At 34.0% G+C, this 17,565-nt stretch overlaps 1 protein-coding gene across 3 annotated transcripts in view; it reads left to right on the top strand.

Moving 5' to 3' along the window:
• The window catches only part of LOC149567661 (Tetratricopeptide repeat (TPR)-like superfamily protein), a 177,092-nt gene that overhangs the window by 54,128 nt on the left and 105,399 nt on the right, over positions 1-17,565 (top strand). For 2 of the 3 annotated variants that reach the window (XM_089820916.1, XM_089820917.1), the window contains exon 2: positions 241-437. In XM_089820916.1, the coding sequence (XP_089677042.1) occupies positions 241-437 (197 nt within the window). The remainder of the gene's footprint in view (positions 1-240; positions 438-17,565) is intronic. The other variant, XM_089820918.1, reaches the window with a different exon arrangement.

Here is a 17,565-nt window from a genome sequence, read left to right as displayed (position 1 = left end):
TCTGCATTTTTCAAAAATGTTGTGAGAAATCTGTTCTTTATGGTTAATTCCTCGAGGAATCATTCATCTCTTCCCTTCATGATATTTAATCATTAACGTGCCTATTCTTGTCAGCATTTTGAAAACCTACTTTTATGCTACTAAATTATGGTAACATCTTGGAATTTCTTAGCTTAATAAAAAAGGTGGAGGCAGGAGTAATTTGCTGGTTGACACTTTTTTATGTCTTCCCTTTTCCAGGTTAAGTTTGGAATATGTTGCCCAACTTGAAAGCTTTCAGAGCATTTCGGGATTTGGCTGTCATGGAAGCAACAAATCTATTCTTTTGATCAAAACTCTTGCCAAAAGGTCTTCAAGAAATATTCATTTTGATGAGTTGTTACTTAAAAGCTCACTGCATAGGAGATCTAAGGCAAAACAGCTATCCAGAAAACATGGTTATGTCCTAATCTCTATGCCATAACTGTTTTTAGAAAACTCTTGACAAGACAACTAATGATTAAAATGCTTCATATTGCTTCTTTAAAGATTTAAGCCATCTGGAAAACATAATTATGTTCTAATCTTTACAGCATAATTTTTTTGAGGTGTCTTGATATCAAATGATTGAAATGCTTCATTTTACTTCTTTGAATATCTTATTTATTGCCATTTGTAATATATATGTGATTTACAAATGCTATATAATAATCATGGTAAAGAATCTTTCAAGAAAATTTTAGCTTTGTTTAGCTCCTCTTCTGATGTTATAGGTTTATCCTCTTAGTGTGAGTTCATGTTTCTGGCTTATTAGTCTATAAAATGTCGAATTAATCTCAATCATTAGTCTTAGAACATTTATTATCGTAATGACATGCACTCTATAGATAGTTGCCAGCTGTTATCTGCAAGATTGTAAAAAATGGATCAGTTATTTGTAAGATATACAAAGACATCCAGATTAATTCACATAAACATTGTAAATCAGTGGAGTGGCTATACCCCATGACAACTAAGTTGTTGATTTTAGTATGGGTGTGGGTATGGGAATCAAAACCCAATACGGTTGTGTGATACTCATTTTTCCTTGGAAATGGGTATTACGTATATATATTCATAAAATAATAAATTATAAGAACAATGATACTTGCAAAATGTAAATCCACAACTGCTGATAAATAAAATATTGAAATATCTCATAATATCACATTCATAATTTGGAAAAATGACTTAAGTCTCAAAATGTCATTATAGAATGGAAATTCAAATTACAATCAATATTTAACATTCAAATTCTTCTTCAAAAGAATCAAGGTGAACATTTGGTTCAACTTGATCTAAATCACAATGCATTGCATTGAACTGGCTATGTCAAGTGCAAAAGCTGTGGGCAAGTTGTATAAATACAGCATCTAAATCAGCATACTCAGGGGCTAGATCCTATTCTTTGTCACATCCTCAATGTATTCAGTTTTCTTATGGGACAAGAGACAAAGATTGGAGTTATGTAGGCCAATTCTCAACTTTTTTTGCACTGAAATAGGGTGCATTTGACTGTGTGGATGTAGTAGTATGTACTCCAGTTCCACTGAGTCTAAGTACAACTCACAACCTATTGAGTTTGCATACTATACTTGGTACTTAAATCTATAACTCAAGAATCAAAACTTAAAAGTTGAAACATAAATTATATAATAACATTATTTTAATACAATATATAGTATGATAGTATCAAATGACAAATAATAAAAAGAAAATATCAAGACATATTTGGGAGAGAGTTCTAGTTGCAAGAGGCTGCAAAAAATGCAGCTTTGACCATGTAGATACCACCACTTATAAGCTATTATCCTATATTTATCATGAAGAGTAGAAATATTTTGAAGAATTGGCCAACATCACTCAAGGAAATGTTTTGGATTTCTTCATTTGTATATATCTTTCTAAATGCATTCTTGTAGCGAACCTCCCAATCTCTATATGTTGCCACTTGCTTTGGTAGTGAAAGTACCTCTTTGCTATAGCATGTTCGCAAGAAAGAAAATGCTAAGAGATGTAAGGGGGTGGTCATTCATTTCAATAGTCAATGATGTCTTTGTAGAATTTGGAAAAATATTTCCATTAGTTTATGTTCCTTCGCCTTGATTATTGCTTTCATTTTGTCTACCACGGAGTCCATGCCATCAGAAATTTGACCCAAACGTGGATTATTAATATCAATTTACCTAATTATGCTCATGATGGGATTAGCAAAGTTCTAAACATATTCCACACAAGCCCATGGCTTACCATCTAGGATCAATGCTTTTGTGAGCCCATTGTACCATCTAGGGTCAATGCTTTTACTTTTGGGATTTTTTTTGTGTTTGACTTCCTCTATACACTCTACAAGTTGTTGATGACCATAGAACTCAAGGCCTCTCGCACCTTCACTAGTTGTCTTAAAATAATTTTTTGAAATGGAACTCATGTTTTGGCAACGCAACATGTCATAAAAAAAATACACTTCACATATTGTGTAATGTCCCTGCTACTTGGGTTGATGTTGATTTGCTCTGTGACGAATAGACCTGCGACATATGTTAGTACTCCAACAAGTATAAATATGTAAGATCATTAATAAGAGTAAAAATACTATTTGACTCTCATAAGAATAAATACATGCATAAAATAAAATCTTAATCCTCAAATTAACCCTTTCTCATGGAGAGACTTTAATTAGATACTTAACCCTTGGGGGAGTGCTTCATGGGGTTCCAGTTGGCTTGCACAACTTAGAAAAATTGTCCAACTAAGTACCATCTTCTCACTATAGATCTCTTTTTAAGATCTTATTGATATTCAACCTTGATATATCCATCCTTCCAAGAAGAGAGCTCTTTCTCATCCTAGGCCTTATGGCTACCCACTCTTGGTGTATCCATCCTTACATATGCATATGTTTTTCCAACAGTATATACTGGTTTCTTCTGAGAATACTTGATTCTCTGCCTTGCTTCATTTTGACACTCAATTGTAGAATGTCCTAATGAAGCCCTTTAGTGAAGCTTAGACACTTTCCTTAGTTCCTAAAGGAATTTAAGTACAAAGAATTTCACTGTCCCTTGTGCTTGTAATATACAAGTGCCTGGAATTTTGTTTACTTTGCAACAAAACCTCTTCTCTTTGATTTTGTATAACTTTATTATCTCCTGAAAGCTCTTGTCCAACGTTCTGATATCTTTATATCTTTAGTCTATATATATAACTTAGTATATGGGTATGCAAATTGAATACTATAGTCAATCTTCAGAGATTGGTGACTGTGTTTCTAGTTTGATGTATTCAATAAAGTTCTATCAACTATGCATTACTGCCATATGATTTTGCATTTTTTCAAGGCTTGTATTAGTATATTTTTTGTCCTTTCCACTATCTATAATCCTTTTGGGTTGTTGGTGCTTGTGTTTGATTATTGTTTCGGGGGCAACTAGGGTGCTGAATGGGCTTCCTTAGTTGCTGTCCCTTTTTAATCTTTTCATATTTCCCTCTTTCAAACATCTTGTCTTTTACTATGCTTGTTTTCTTCTTCTTGTTGACTGAGATTGTCACCACCACCATGTATTTTTTCCTCTTATTGGATTATGTTGTTGACTAAGATGATGATTTGCAATCTAATTTAGATAGCAATTTGTCTTTTATCTTTGTTTTTCATTTTTTCTGATTGATGCTTCTCCACATCATTGTGAATATATTTTATATAGCAGCAGGTTAACTAAAGTCTGCAATCAGTCCTGAGTTGTGACCTTTTACTATCTACTTTGTTTTTTGATTCCTCAATTTTGACATCACAAAATTGAGGCAACCCTATGGAATTTTCTCATGGATTCATAGGTGCATCCTCTTTTCTTTAATGCATTAATGAGACATCATGAAAACGATTCATTACCTCTGGGTTGTTCTTTGTATAGTCTTATTTATGTGTTCATTTGAGAGTTTTCCGTTGAGATCATCCCAATTGTTTGTAAGAGTTTTCCTTCTTGCACTTCAAACACTCGATTTTGGTGAACTTTCACGTTTATTATTTGTTTTTCTTTGTGTTGTAAATAGTTTTTGTTTTTGTTTTTGCCTTAGGTGAATAGCTCTTGGAATTCTGCTCGATATGAGCTAATTTAGGTTGAAATCAGAGTTGTCTAGCTCAAGTTATAAGGTAAAAAGTGGGGTTTTTCAGGTCAACTGCATATTTTTATTAAATCCCTCATAAAAGTGGGTTTTTTATTGACAATTGGATGATATAAAGTTATATTTGATAATTAAAGTGGATTTCGTGGTCCATTTTAAAATTTGAGCTCATTCTAAGTTGATTTGACCATATTTTTTATGTTTTATGAAAATATCCTTTTTTCTAGGTTATTTTTCATGTTACTTTATCAAAAACTATTGTTATATATTAAATATAATTACATGAGACCACTTAAGTGCATAAAATGGGATTTTTATTTCATTTTGCATATATCCACATGCAAATTACTTAATGAAAATCCTCTTTCAATAAAATCTAAGTCCCAACATCATTAAAAGTGTGCTTTTTAAATATGATTATGTATGTGATTGTGTTTAAAGTTCATTTTTAATAATTAAATATATGTGTTTTTTATCATCATTTAAAAGTGGGTTTTTGAAACTCATTTACATGTAAATGTTAAATTGAAATGAGTTCCTTATTCATTTTAATTTAAAGTGGCGATTTTGGACCCAAATACATATGTTTTTAATTATAAAATGTGTTTTCTTTTAAACCAAAGACAAAAGTGATGTTTTTAAAGAAAAATAAATCTGTTTTGGACAAATTTAAATGATAAAAAGAAATGTGTTTTGACTTAAAAAGTCCATCACAAGGCAAAAGTGACAATTTTCTATCATTTTGCATTTGTTTGATATATATGCAAATGCCTTCTAAAAATGCGTTCAAGACTGAAGTGGTGGTTTCTAACCATTTTATATGTTCTAAACCCCACATGTTTGCCTTTAAAAAAGTGCGTTTTGGTCTTCAAGACTATAGTGGTGATTTTCCTTGGTATTGCATATACTTTAAAACAACTCATGTCTTTGCCTCTCAAATTGCGTTTTTCTCATGAAAGCCTAAAGTGGTGATTTTTGTTTAAAACATGTGTTTTGAGGCATGTATTTTCTCTCCAAAACAACGTTTGAAGGCAGCATTTGAGCAAATCCTTATGGTGGTGTTTTCCTTTGCTAATGCATGTTTTTGTATTCTTAAAACACGTTTTAACTTTTAGCCACTTTTAGTGAAGGATTTGGCATTTATTCCAAGTGTTGGTGCCATCCAAAATCCCGTCTATGTATGCACACAATTCACATGTTATTCAACCAAAAAGACCCGTTTTTATCAAATGCAAAGGCGTTTTTGAAGGTTTTTCTAGGGTGGCGATTTTTGAAGGAAAAACATATGGCTCCCCATATGCGTTTTGATCAAAACAGCCCATCTAGGGCATTTTCTTTATTATTTTCAGCTTATTCTTGTGCGTTTTGGCATTGAATCTCTTCAAGAGGTCTATCTAGGGTAAGTAAATCAATTCCAAGCTTGTTATTTATCATTTTTACAAGCTCAATCTTGCCCTAGACATCATTTTTATATGCCTTTGCATTTGAACTTGCCAGGTCAAAAGTTGTTCCACATTTTGGGCATTGCATTTCTCTAACCATATCCACATGTCCACATTCGAACCATGTAATGAGAATTTTGAAATCTTTTTATGTCTTGGTTTGGGCAACTCTAAGATTCGAACATCTTTTGGATTTTTCAAATTTGCTCAAGGTTTGAACAAGGTTTTTGTCTTTCTAATTTTGGGTGAAGTGCAGGTAATTTGTCTTGCTTGTTTTCTCTAAGACATTTGTATATTTTTGTTTGAATGTCCATGCAAGTCACTAGCATTTCCATTTTCAGATTTGTATGATTTTGATTCTTGAAGTTGAGCACAACATTGACATGTGTTATTCAACAAAAAGGACCTGGTTTTATCAAATGCAAAGTTGTTTTTGAAGGTTTTTCTAGGGTGATGATTTTTGAAGGAAAAGCATATGGCTCCCCATATGCGTTTTGATCAAAACAGCCTGTCTAGGGCTTTTTTTTCATCATTTTCAGCTTATTCTTGTGCATTTTGGCATTGAATCTCTTCAAGAGGTCTATCTAGGGTAAGTAAATCGATTCCAAGCTTGTTGTTTGTCATTTTTACAAGCTCAATCTTGCCTTAGACATCATTTTTATATGCCTTTGCATTCGAACTTGCTAGGTCAAAAGCTGTTCCACATTTTGGGCATTGCATTTCTCTAACCATATCCACATGTCCACATTCGAACCATGTAATGAGGATTTTGAAATCTTTTTAAGTCTTGGTTTGGGCAACTCTAAAATTCAAACATTTCTTGGATTTTTAAGATTTGCTCAAGGTTTGAAGAAGGTTTTTGTCTTTCTCATTTTTGGTGAAGTGGAGATAATTTTTCTTGCTTATTTTCTCTAAGGCATTTGTATATTTTTGTTTGAATGTCCATGCAAGTCACTGACATTTCCACTTTCAGATTTGTGTGATGTTAATTCTTGAAGTTATTCTTTCTATCTTCCGTCTTCTTCTTCAAGTTGTATATGCAAGATCTCATCTTACTTGCATATGCAGTCGGGTATAAAATTCCATTCTAAAGAAATAAGTTTTGCTCTTCCCTTACATGCAAATGCGAGTTAAAAACCCACTATTATGCATTTCATGTATCCCCATATGGCTTCCCTATGGATAAAGTCTTTCCCACATACTTGCTGTATAGTATCTCATGTTTTGCACTTATTTAAACATGAGGTGTTTTATGTGTTATTCATTTTTCTTCTTGTTCACCCAAATCCAAGCTTGTTGGTCACATAAGCAATTCATCCTTAAAAACCCATTTTAGGCAAATTTACTCACAATTTAGCCCTTCTAAGTTTGAAAGACTTGCCTTATGAGGATGCCACATGGGAAGGCAAGTCCATATTGCAGCACCCAACATTGAGATTGCTTGAGGCAAGCAATCCCGGGAAGGGAGGACTATCATGTCCCCTTCTCAATTTTAGTTTCGGGCGATAGAATTAATCTATCTCCACATCCGGATAGATTAATATCTACTTCAGGAAGGATGCTATCTAGTCACAAAAAGAGGAATTTAATTTAATATATTCCAGGACTTTATTAAGGTGTAGAGTTAGGTTACTTTAATGTTCTAAAGTTATTTACTTTATAAATAGCCTTAAGTAACTATAGGATGAAAACGACTTTTAATCCCACATTCTTTGCACGTGATTCTTTTCCCTCATTTCCGAGGTTATAAATACACGAGTTTGCATTGGGATTATCATACAAGAAATTTATGAGCACAAACAACTTTAAGTTTTGGTTGCTTAAATGTGACTAGTTAATCCTTGAGGACGAAAACCCTCAGGTCTGAGATTTCAGGAAGGTTAAACGTCACCCTAATCTTCTTGGTATGGTGTAGATTGGGCAAGAAAATCAGCAAGAATAATGCAATGAACAAGTTTGCAGGTATGGAGGGACTGTGTTTTTAAGATATTACAGACTAGTTATTATTTTCATTGAACTGGTTCCCAACAACCTATCATAAAGAGCCTAGTAGAGTTATGAGGGAGTCGAAGGGAGTTTGAAGTTCATGTTCTTGTTGGGGCGTCCCACACAGAACTCCAAGCTTAACGTTGATAGAAGGCATATCACCCACGTTTGTAGGATTCATAGCTGGAAACGTAACTTACATTTTTGGGAGGTTGTTTGGTTGTTTTTTACAGACCATGGTTGTAATAGCAGTTGGGACGGGTGAATGTTCTTATTGGTTTTTAATAATATTAGAAGTCACCTTACGCAAGCAGGAGTCACAGGAGGTTATTAAGAAAAAAATAGATCGAATATAGGTCGTCGAGGTTAAATGTCAGTGGGTATTACTGGTGAATACGGTAGTACAGGAACTTCCATCTTGAATGCATAGTAGGCATAAAAAGGTTCGTGCGTGAGCGAAGAACTCCAATGCCATCCTTAACATGCATCCTCGTCAGCGGTTGTAGCAAGGTATTTTCGCAGGGTTTTAAAAAAGAGTTTGAGTCGTGTGCACGCAGATAAGCTCCTTCATTAAACTCGGGAAGAGTCGGATAGGAGGGAAGTGAATGGTGTATGTAATAGGACCCAGCGCCACTCCAAACAAGTCAAAACGGCATCTCCAGCGGGTCGGGTCTGTATTTAATCTTTTCTTTGGCTCTAACGTTGATTGAATGATATCTCTGAATGATAGTGTTATACTTGAATAAGAAATCAGTGTCATTAGTTCCTTGTAACCACTGAGTCGGTTTAAACTTGTAAACTCCTTAAAGCATCAGATGGTCATGCTACTTGGCATTGTAATTTTCAGTGGATATTCAGAATAGCATTTGTGTTATGTTCTAGTCCGCATTTGAATTTTCATAAAATTACCATTGTTGTAGGAGCATCTGATAACGTTGGATAACTATTTGATGTAATGCTTCTTATATATTAATCTATATTGTGCGATTTTTAAGATACATTGAAAGAATAGTAAAATCTGGAGTTATTATAGGAGTCTGCGAACTGTTTGATAAAATTACCTTCACAACTTTATAATAGAAATTGCTAGATTTCAGGGATAGAACATCATTGAGTTAATCAGATCTTCCATGTAGAGTATTACAATGTTTATGTATGTTAGATTCTATTTGATGATGTTATAGTGTGTTTAAGTTATATTCAATAAAGGGTGGATGAAATAAGTTTTAAATTGATAAGTAGGAGATAATTTCCACAGCAAGTCAAATTGTGATGTGAATATCAGGATTTAACTGTGTGATTTTGCGTCAAACTCATTGACCCATGTTTCATGAGTAGTGATTCAACATGAATCCATCTCTCATGAGAATAAATGGAACACTTAGCACTCATTGGATCTAGGTGATGCTCACAGGGGTGAAGTTTTAAATTGTTAAAATCTCTAAATTTCAAGAGTTTTTAAAATTTGCCGATTCATAGCCGATTCGATTCCGATTCTTGGCCAATTCGTGATTCGATTCAGCCATACCAATTCCGATTCGATTCTAATTCCCATTAGTTTGGATTATTTTTGAAGTATATCGAGAGTTGAAGAAAGAGGGTGAAATCTCTGCTAAACTCAATGGCATGTTGAAATCACTTAACCATCAATTTGAGCTTATAGATGGTGATTTTGGTGCTTGGAACAGCATGATGGAAGTTGATTTAGACTTCTTATGTGAGTATAATGTTATTAAATCTATATAAATGCATCATGACTTCATGCATGTGATGGAAAACAAGAAACAAATTCTTCAAAAGCTCATTGAAGAGGTAAAGGCAGCGTACTCATAATGTCTACCCAAGAAGATAAGATCAAGGGAGCTTTGAAAGAATTGCCAAGTGAAATTATTGATGAGAACAACAAAGTAAGAAGTCAACAAGAAGTTCTCACAGAGTTTGCAGAAGCCATTAACTGACAACTTGAGTCAGATGATTTCAACATCTGTGTGCTTGATACGTTTGCAAATTGAAAGTTTTCACTAAAGAATTTGCATAATCAAGTGGAGGATTCTAGCAAGGAAACAACTAGGGAAGCAAGCACACTCTGGAAAGTTATCATGATTTCACAACACACTGGAGAACCAAATGCTGCAGTTGTACGAGAGTCCCTACGAAAGTTAGGAAAATTGGTTGATTCCATGTGAAAACTTCAAATCATATTTTACATGCTTTAAAGTAGATTAGTGATAGGAAGACTACATGAAAAGTTCTATGAAAGTTAGGAAACTTGATTGATTCCATTTGAAAACTTCAAATCATATTTTACATGCTTTCAAGTAGATTAGTGATAGGAAGACTACATGAAAAGAGCATCTTTGTTGTAAGTACAGGATATCATGTACCTGTGCAAGTAGCTGATGTAGTTAAGTTGCAATTGCATTAGGTATGCAACTTTGAATAAAATCAAAATAATTAGGATAAGTATCGGTGGTTGAGGTTGTTCCACTTTTTCCTCAACCTTTCTCTCTTCGTTTTTCCTATATAAAGAAGAGATTTCATTGTAAATAATCATCTTTTGCTATAGAGGAGAAGGTTGAGCTTGTGACTAGAAAGACTTTGTATTTCTTGTTGTAAATTTCTAAAGTGATTAAAGAAGCAAGTTTTTCCCAAACTTTGTGTTGAGATACTTGGAATTGATCTTTGTCTCTTATGTTACATTGATTCATTCATCCTTGTTATTTCTCTCTTTAAAAGCATTTGAGAATTTTGGTGTTGTTTTTTGAAAGACTTTGAGCTTTCGTTAACAAGATTGATTTAGTTAAATAGTGGGTGCAAGTACTAAGAATTTAAGACTTTGAGCTTAATTTCTTTGTAAATAATTTCATATTTGGATAGCTGAACAAAGTCTTTGAGCTTTGTTAGTTGTTTACTCTTTTATTTCAAGAAGGTTGTTTGTAGGAGACTTTGGGTTCTTGCTATCAATCACACAAGTCAAGATATAATTGCCATCTTAAGGTTGTTCTTACGTTAATACTTAAGCCATCAGTATTACCATAGGAATAAATTCCTTTTGTTTAATTGCAAGTAGTAGTTGGTAATATATGATCATTCCTTAAAACAGAGGAATTGATTCAATGAACCACCCTATTGTTAATTCTAGTTAGGTCTTTGTTGTAGCCACCTACTGAAAGAAGGCAGCCTCCCTTATTGCTGAGAGGAGAGATTTATGTCACTACACTGTTGCGTAAAAATCTCATTTTGTAAGCTGTGGTCATAGTGGCTTCCAAAATATTTAGCCAACAATTTTTGGCAATTTTGCTGGGGATCGAATGCATTCGGAAGCCTCTTGCTTTCGTTTGACATTTTAGACTGTTGTTTTTAGTAAATTATTGGTTATCACACTGGCTAGTTTTGAGTATGTGTATTCAAGAAAAAAGAAGAGTGAAGGTTCTTCAAGCTTTGTTGGATCAATTGGGCTCAAAAAGCTCATTTGATTTATTCACCAAAATTCCTTCTCTTTCTCGAACTACAGGTTATTCACCTTCTAAAAAGAAATCTGTTCTACCTAGTGAAGATTCTCAGTTTTTTTGTAAGACTTCATTGAGACTTTTCAAGGAATTGTAGCAGACTAGTTCAACAACTTAGCTATTGGTGCAATTACTAATTGGGATTCTTTGAAAACTAAGTTTGCAGAATAGTTCAAGCCTGTTGAGGATGATTATGCTTTGCTCGCACAACTTACTCAAATGAAGAAAGAAGCACAAGAAGGCATGTGGGAATTCATTGCCAAGTTTAACAAGTTGGCTAATCGAATTCCTACTTCTTTGCAACCAACTACTGAAAATCTAAAATGCTTCTTTATCAATACTCAACTTCCTGAGGTTAGCTTCTTGCTAAGGAGAGCTGCTCCACCTGATCTTGCTAGGGCACAAACACTGGTGACAAAAAAGGAAGATGATCTTATCATGGCTGGTAAGATACAGAGAGATTGCTATAAAGAAAATTTCAGCAGTTCCAATGGTGTTTCCACTGCCAGAAGTACGAATTCTATGATGCAAAAGTTGGCAAATATGTACTTGCTTTGAAAAAGAAAATATGTCAAAAAAATTTCAAAGCTCTGTACAAAGATATTCCACGAAGGTCATTTCCTAATGCTTCACGTAATTACATAGTTAAAAAATAGGCAAAGCTTCCCCCTCCTCCGGAGAAGCTTGCACTTGAAACTCCACCAAGCAATCAAGCTACGGGATACTTTGAGAATGAGTAGTTTAATTCTCTACCAGAGAATTATCAGGAGGAAGATATTGTTGTTCCATACAATGATGATGATGAACTAGCTAGTGACTCTAGTATTGGGTATGTCTATTATGAAGATCAGGATCCTGAAGATAGCTTCGGTTATGCATATGCTATGATCACACATTCCAAAACATAGCTAGCAAGACAACAAGAAGCTACAAAGGCAAAAATGGATGCTCAAACACCCATTACTCTTGCTAAAAGGGGAACACCTTTGCCAACTCTTCCAAAAGATGGAGCAAGTAATCAAGTAAGTACATCTGTTGCTCCCATTGCTTTTGGTATACAAAAACCTAGTTTTCCTAATCCAAAACCTCAGGTTGAAACTTTTAGTTCTCATTGGCTAATTCGTTTCAAGCATTTGACATCATTGATCATGCTAAAAGAACTAGAATTTAGATGTCTGAGGTTGAATATCTACAAGCTTATCCAGATTAGCTAGAGGCTTAATAAGTTTGTTGAAGAATCTCAACCTACTCAAACACAAAGTGTTGTTCTAGAACCTAAAGGTCTCCCTAATAACCTAGTTACTATTCCCTTAAGTATTCTTGGAAAGATAGAACCTTTCTATATCTCCTTATTAATCAATGGATTTAAGTTGAGTAACTATGTTAGTGATTTTGGCGCTTCTGCTAATGTCATGCCATTTAAAGTAGTCGAAGCACTTGGTCTTACTTTAACAAAGACTTTTGGAAATTGTTATTTTATGGAGAATAAACAAGTTCCTCTTCGAGGTCAAATTAAGGATGCTTAGTTTGCATTCGTGTCCTTCCTTGAAAAGAAAATCAAAATGACTGTTTTGGTTGTTGATTGTCTTGCTTCTTATAACATGTTGTTAGGCCGTAATTTTTGTAAAGACGTAGGAGGAGAACTTAACATGGATATGTCTGAAGTAAGAATACCCATTAAGGGTGTTATGCAAAAATTGCTTTGTGAAAGAGAAACTAAGTACACAATCCTCAAATCAAAAAATCCTCATGCACAAATTCTTTTAGAATCAGCTGGAATGGGAAACTATTACCTCCATGCTGATGAAATTACAGAATTTGTTGAAAATTATTATTCCAATGATTCTATTACATCTTGTATTTTAGATAGTAATAGATGTGGAGATGTGAGTGAGGATCTTGTAATGGAGGTTTCTGTACCAACAATGCCTATTACTATGGTTGAGGAAATTATGCATCCTACTATGAAGAGGAAGATGTTACAAGCACTTTCTAGCTGAGTGATGAAGTTACTGATACTAATGATGTCAGGATTTTAGAATTCGATGGGAGTTGTGCATCAATTGGTGTTGGTGTTGGGGTGGTCCTAATCTCACCAGATGGAGAAATGCTCCCTTATTCTTACAAGCTGCAGTTTGACAACACCAATAATACTGCAAAATGTGAAGCATTGATACTTGGTATTAATGCTACGCAAATAAAAGGAATTCATAATTTGCATGCTTGAGGTGATGCCGAGCTCGTGGTATGTCAAGTACAAAATCAGTATCAAACAAAGAATGAAAGGTTTAATTTAGCCTACTGCATCAGCTTGCTAGCCCAATATTACAGAAATTAGGTTTGGGATTTTATTGATGTATTTGATGCTTTCAATATTTCTATGGTTCCAAAAGAATTTAATGCTAAAGCTGATTCCCTTGCTGTTTCGGCAACACTCTTAGTTCCTCATGAGAGTTTTGAACAAGACAGATATTCTATTCAATTGGTTTTTCGTGCTAGTGTTCAAGATAACTATGAGCATTGGCAAATCTTCAATGATGATTGTCAAATTTTCAACTTCTTGGAGACGAAAGAGAATTTTGATGATCTTTATTTTGAAGGAAGTAGTTCACCTCCTCGAGAGAGTGTTCTTGGCAAGGATCCTACCACAGATGAAGAGTTCATTAAGCTCAAAGGTAACATGATTCCTCATGATTTAGTTTCTTTGGAAAGATTGTTTGATAAGAATGATTGATATGTTAAAAATCAACAAGAAGCTGGATCAAGTTCAGCAATGGAGTTTGCACAATCTTGGATCCGATGCTGATCCAAAGTTTGTGAACATTGGTAAGTGTTGCACATCTGAAGAAAGGGGTTGTTTCATTGATCTACTAATAGAATACATGGATGTTTTGGCATATTCATATGATGATCTCAAGTCTTTTTGTCCAAAGGAGTTGCAACATGATATTCCCCTAAAAGCAAATGCAGTTCCATTCAGCCAAAAACAAAGATAGTATAATCCCAAGATTTCTGGTACTGTCTTATCAGAAATTCAAAAGATGCTGGATGCAAAAATACTTTTTCCAATTCAACATTCTGCTTGGGTGGCAAATATTGTTCCTATAAGGAAAACAAATTGTGAGATTTGTTTTTGTGTAGATTTTCGCAATTTAAATCAGGTATCTTTGAAGGATAATTACCCATTACCAATCATGGATCATGTATTGCAAACAATTACTGGTTCACAAATGTTATCCATGCTTGATGGATTTTCAGGCTATAATCAAATTGAAGTCAAAGATGAGGATTAGTACAAAGCAACATTTACAACTCCATGGGGTACATTTTCTTATAACAGGATGCTATTCGGGTTGATTAATGTTGGTGCTACTTTTCAATGTGTAAAGGATTTTGCTTTCCGTGATATCAAGGAAAAAACTATTGTTGTGTATTTGGATGATCTTACTATGTTATTTAAACAAAGGCAAGATCATGTTCACCATCTACCGCAAGTATTGGAGAATTGTCGGAGACATGGGATTTCTCTTAATCCTAAGAAGTTTGTGTTTGGAGTTACAGAAGAAAAGCTTCTAGGACATATTGTGTCTAAAGAAGGAATTAAGATTGATCTTGAAAGCTTGAAATCTATTCAAAGTCTTTCTCTACCAAATAATAAAACAACTGTTCATTCTTTCTTTGGGAAGGTAAATTTTCTGAGAAGATTCACTCCAGATTTTGTAGAAAAGACTCGTCATATTTCAAATATGATGAAAGGATCAGCAATGTTTCGTTGGAGTCCTGAAGGAAAGGCAGCCTTTAAAGAGATCAAAGAAGCAATTGCACACGCGCTAGTACTAGTTTGTCCTAATTTCTCTAAAGATTTTATCTTGTACAGTTATGCATCAGAGCATACTATGTCAACTCTTCTCATGCAGAAGAATGCTGAAGAGATAGAATCTCCTATTGCATTTATGAGTTGTCCGCTTAAATCACATGAGCTAAAATATTCATTGATGGAAAAGAATGCCTTTGTAGTGGTGAAAACAGTTAAGTCATTTAGATTTTATATATTGAATTCACATGTGGTGGCTCTTGTTCCTGATACAATTGTCAAATCCATTTTGACACAACAAGAGTTCGAAACTAAAAGAGGCATTTGGATTGCTAAAATTCAAGAGTATGATATTGAAACTAAGCCTACAAAGTTGGTTCGAGGGAAAGGCTTATTTCAGCTCATGGCTGAAAATGAATTAGAATAGGAAGAAGTACTTGAAGAACTACCAAAGGTTTTGTTTGTCAGCACAACTGATGAATGTTATTCTGATATAGCATATTACCTTACTTATGGCGAATGTCGCTCATTTTGTTTTTTGGGATAGTGGTTTGTATAAGTGTGCAGTTGATTATTGGAATCTTTTCATGATTCAGCTTGTGGAGGTCATTTTTCAGCACTAGTAATTGCTCATAAGATCTTACTAGAAAGGTATTACTGGCCACCTCTTTTTCAAGATGCTTATGAATGGGTACGGAAATGTGAAAGATGCCAACATTTTGTGGGCAAACAAAAGTTAGCCGCACTCCCATTAAAGCCGATGGTACTTGAAGAACCTTTCCAGCAATGGGTCTAGATTTCATTGGTACAATTAATCCAGAATCCAGTGTGAGATATACTTATGTTTTGACTACTACTGAGTACTTCACCAAGTGGGTAGAGGCAATTCCTGTGAAGAATGCAACATCATCAGCGGTGTGGTCATTTCTAAAAGAGAATATTATTTCTTGTTTTGGCATACCTAATAAGATTGTTTTAGACAATGCTTCAGTATTTTCATCATCTGAGATTATACAGTTTTGTTTTGAACATGATATTACTGTGGCTCATGCATCCGATTATTACCCACAAGGTAATGGATAGGTTGAGTCTAGTAACAAAAATTTGATTACAATCATTCACAAATTTGTGGATGATAATAAGAGAACTTGGCACAAAGCAATGCTTGATGCTTTGTGGGTAGATAGAATCACACCAAAAAGAGCTATTGGGATATCGCTATTTCAGATTCTTTATGGTTTGAATGCAGAAATTCCTATAACTTTAGAGCTTCCTGCTCTCAAGGTAGTAAAAGCAATTAGGATGAAACTTTTGAAAGTTTTTTGGATAAAAGAATCATGTATCTTCAGCAGCTTGAAGAACAAGGAATACAAGTGGTAGATAGGCTTGCTGCACATCAACAAGTTAAAATCTTGTTTGATAAAAAAAGCTAAACACAAAGATTTTCAAGTTGGAGATCGGGTTCTACTCTGGGATAAACAACAAGAACCAAACAACATGCATGACAAGTTTGATTCTCTTTGGCACAGTCCTTTCACTATTCACTCAGTTGCAGGAGAAAACAATTTTCTGTAGGAGTACCACGATGGAACTCCATTTGCACTTCCATACAGTGTAATGTCCCCTTTTTCTAGGACATTAAAAATTGACAGGCCAATCCAATATATGACCTTTGAGGACTTAATATAGAATTATTAAGTCAATTTTAATTTAAGGAGAGTGAATAAGAGATGAGTGGCATAAGGGACAGGGACAAGAATACATAAGCTGAAGAGTCATAGGTTGGGTCTTTAAAAGGCAGAGGAGAAGCTTATTTCTTCATGCTTAGTTTTATAATTCAGATTTCAATTTCTCTCTTGAGAGAGTTATTTAGAAAGCCTCATCTTTCATCCAGCTTGAGGATGTAAACCCTCGTGTCAGTAAACAGTGGATGCAAACCCATTGTCTGTGGAGATGTCACACCAAGTGTCTCACATGTGCTTGTTGTCTTGCATTTTGTCACCACAAAATGTAGGTAATAGTACAAAACTTTTCTAAGCTAGTTTTGTATTTCTTTAAGCTTATGGTTTGTATTGATCAATCAAATGACACCAATTGATATAATGAATCAGCTTTGATCAAGTCTTTTTCGTTTTGCTTTTTGTCGAGCTTTTGTTTGATTTTTGAGGCCTTCATCATCCTTTTATTTGCTTTTGAATTTGCGTTCTTTGGTTTTTAGTTCTTTAGTTTTGCTCATGTCATGGCTTTCGGTTTCCATTCGATTTGGTCTAACTTAGAGCGTAATCGGAGTTCTTAGTCAAGAGATATGGTCGTTTTAGTGCCTTAAAAATGGATGAATTAAAAAATATCATGTTTTTTTATTTGACATTCACTTTTTGAAAAATATAACTTAAATTCACTTTATGTTATGTTTTAAAGTTACTTTATCATTTAAATTTTCACTTAAAGTAACTATAGTGCACTTTATGTTATAATTTTAAGTTGAGTTACTTTTTGATTTTTCACTTAAAGTGACTATATAAACTATATAGTTTTAGTTTAATTTTTGATATTTAAATCAAATGCTCATTTAAATGTTACTTTTTTAATTAATATTTATGTGTTATATTTTTAATATGATATACAAATATGGTTTATCTCCCATTAAAGTAACATTTTAATGAAATTAAATTGA

The sequence above is a fragment of the Cupressus sempervirens genome, chromosome 3, assembly GCF_028749045.1.
Source record: "Cupressus sempervirens isolate cs-2001-9-10 chromosome 3, ASM2874904v1, whole genome shotgun sequence".
Classification (NCBI taxonomy): Eukaryota; Viridiplantae; Streptophyta; class Pinopsida; order Cupressales; family Cupressaceae; genus Cupressus; species Cupressus sempervirens.
The sequence above is the reverse complement of the archived record's forward strand: the minus strand, read 5'-3'. Positions and strand labels throughout refer to the sequence as shown.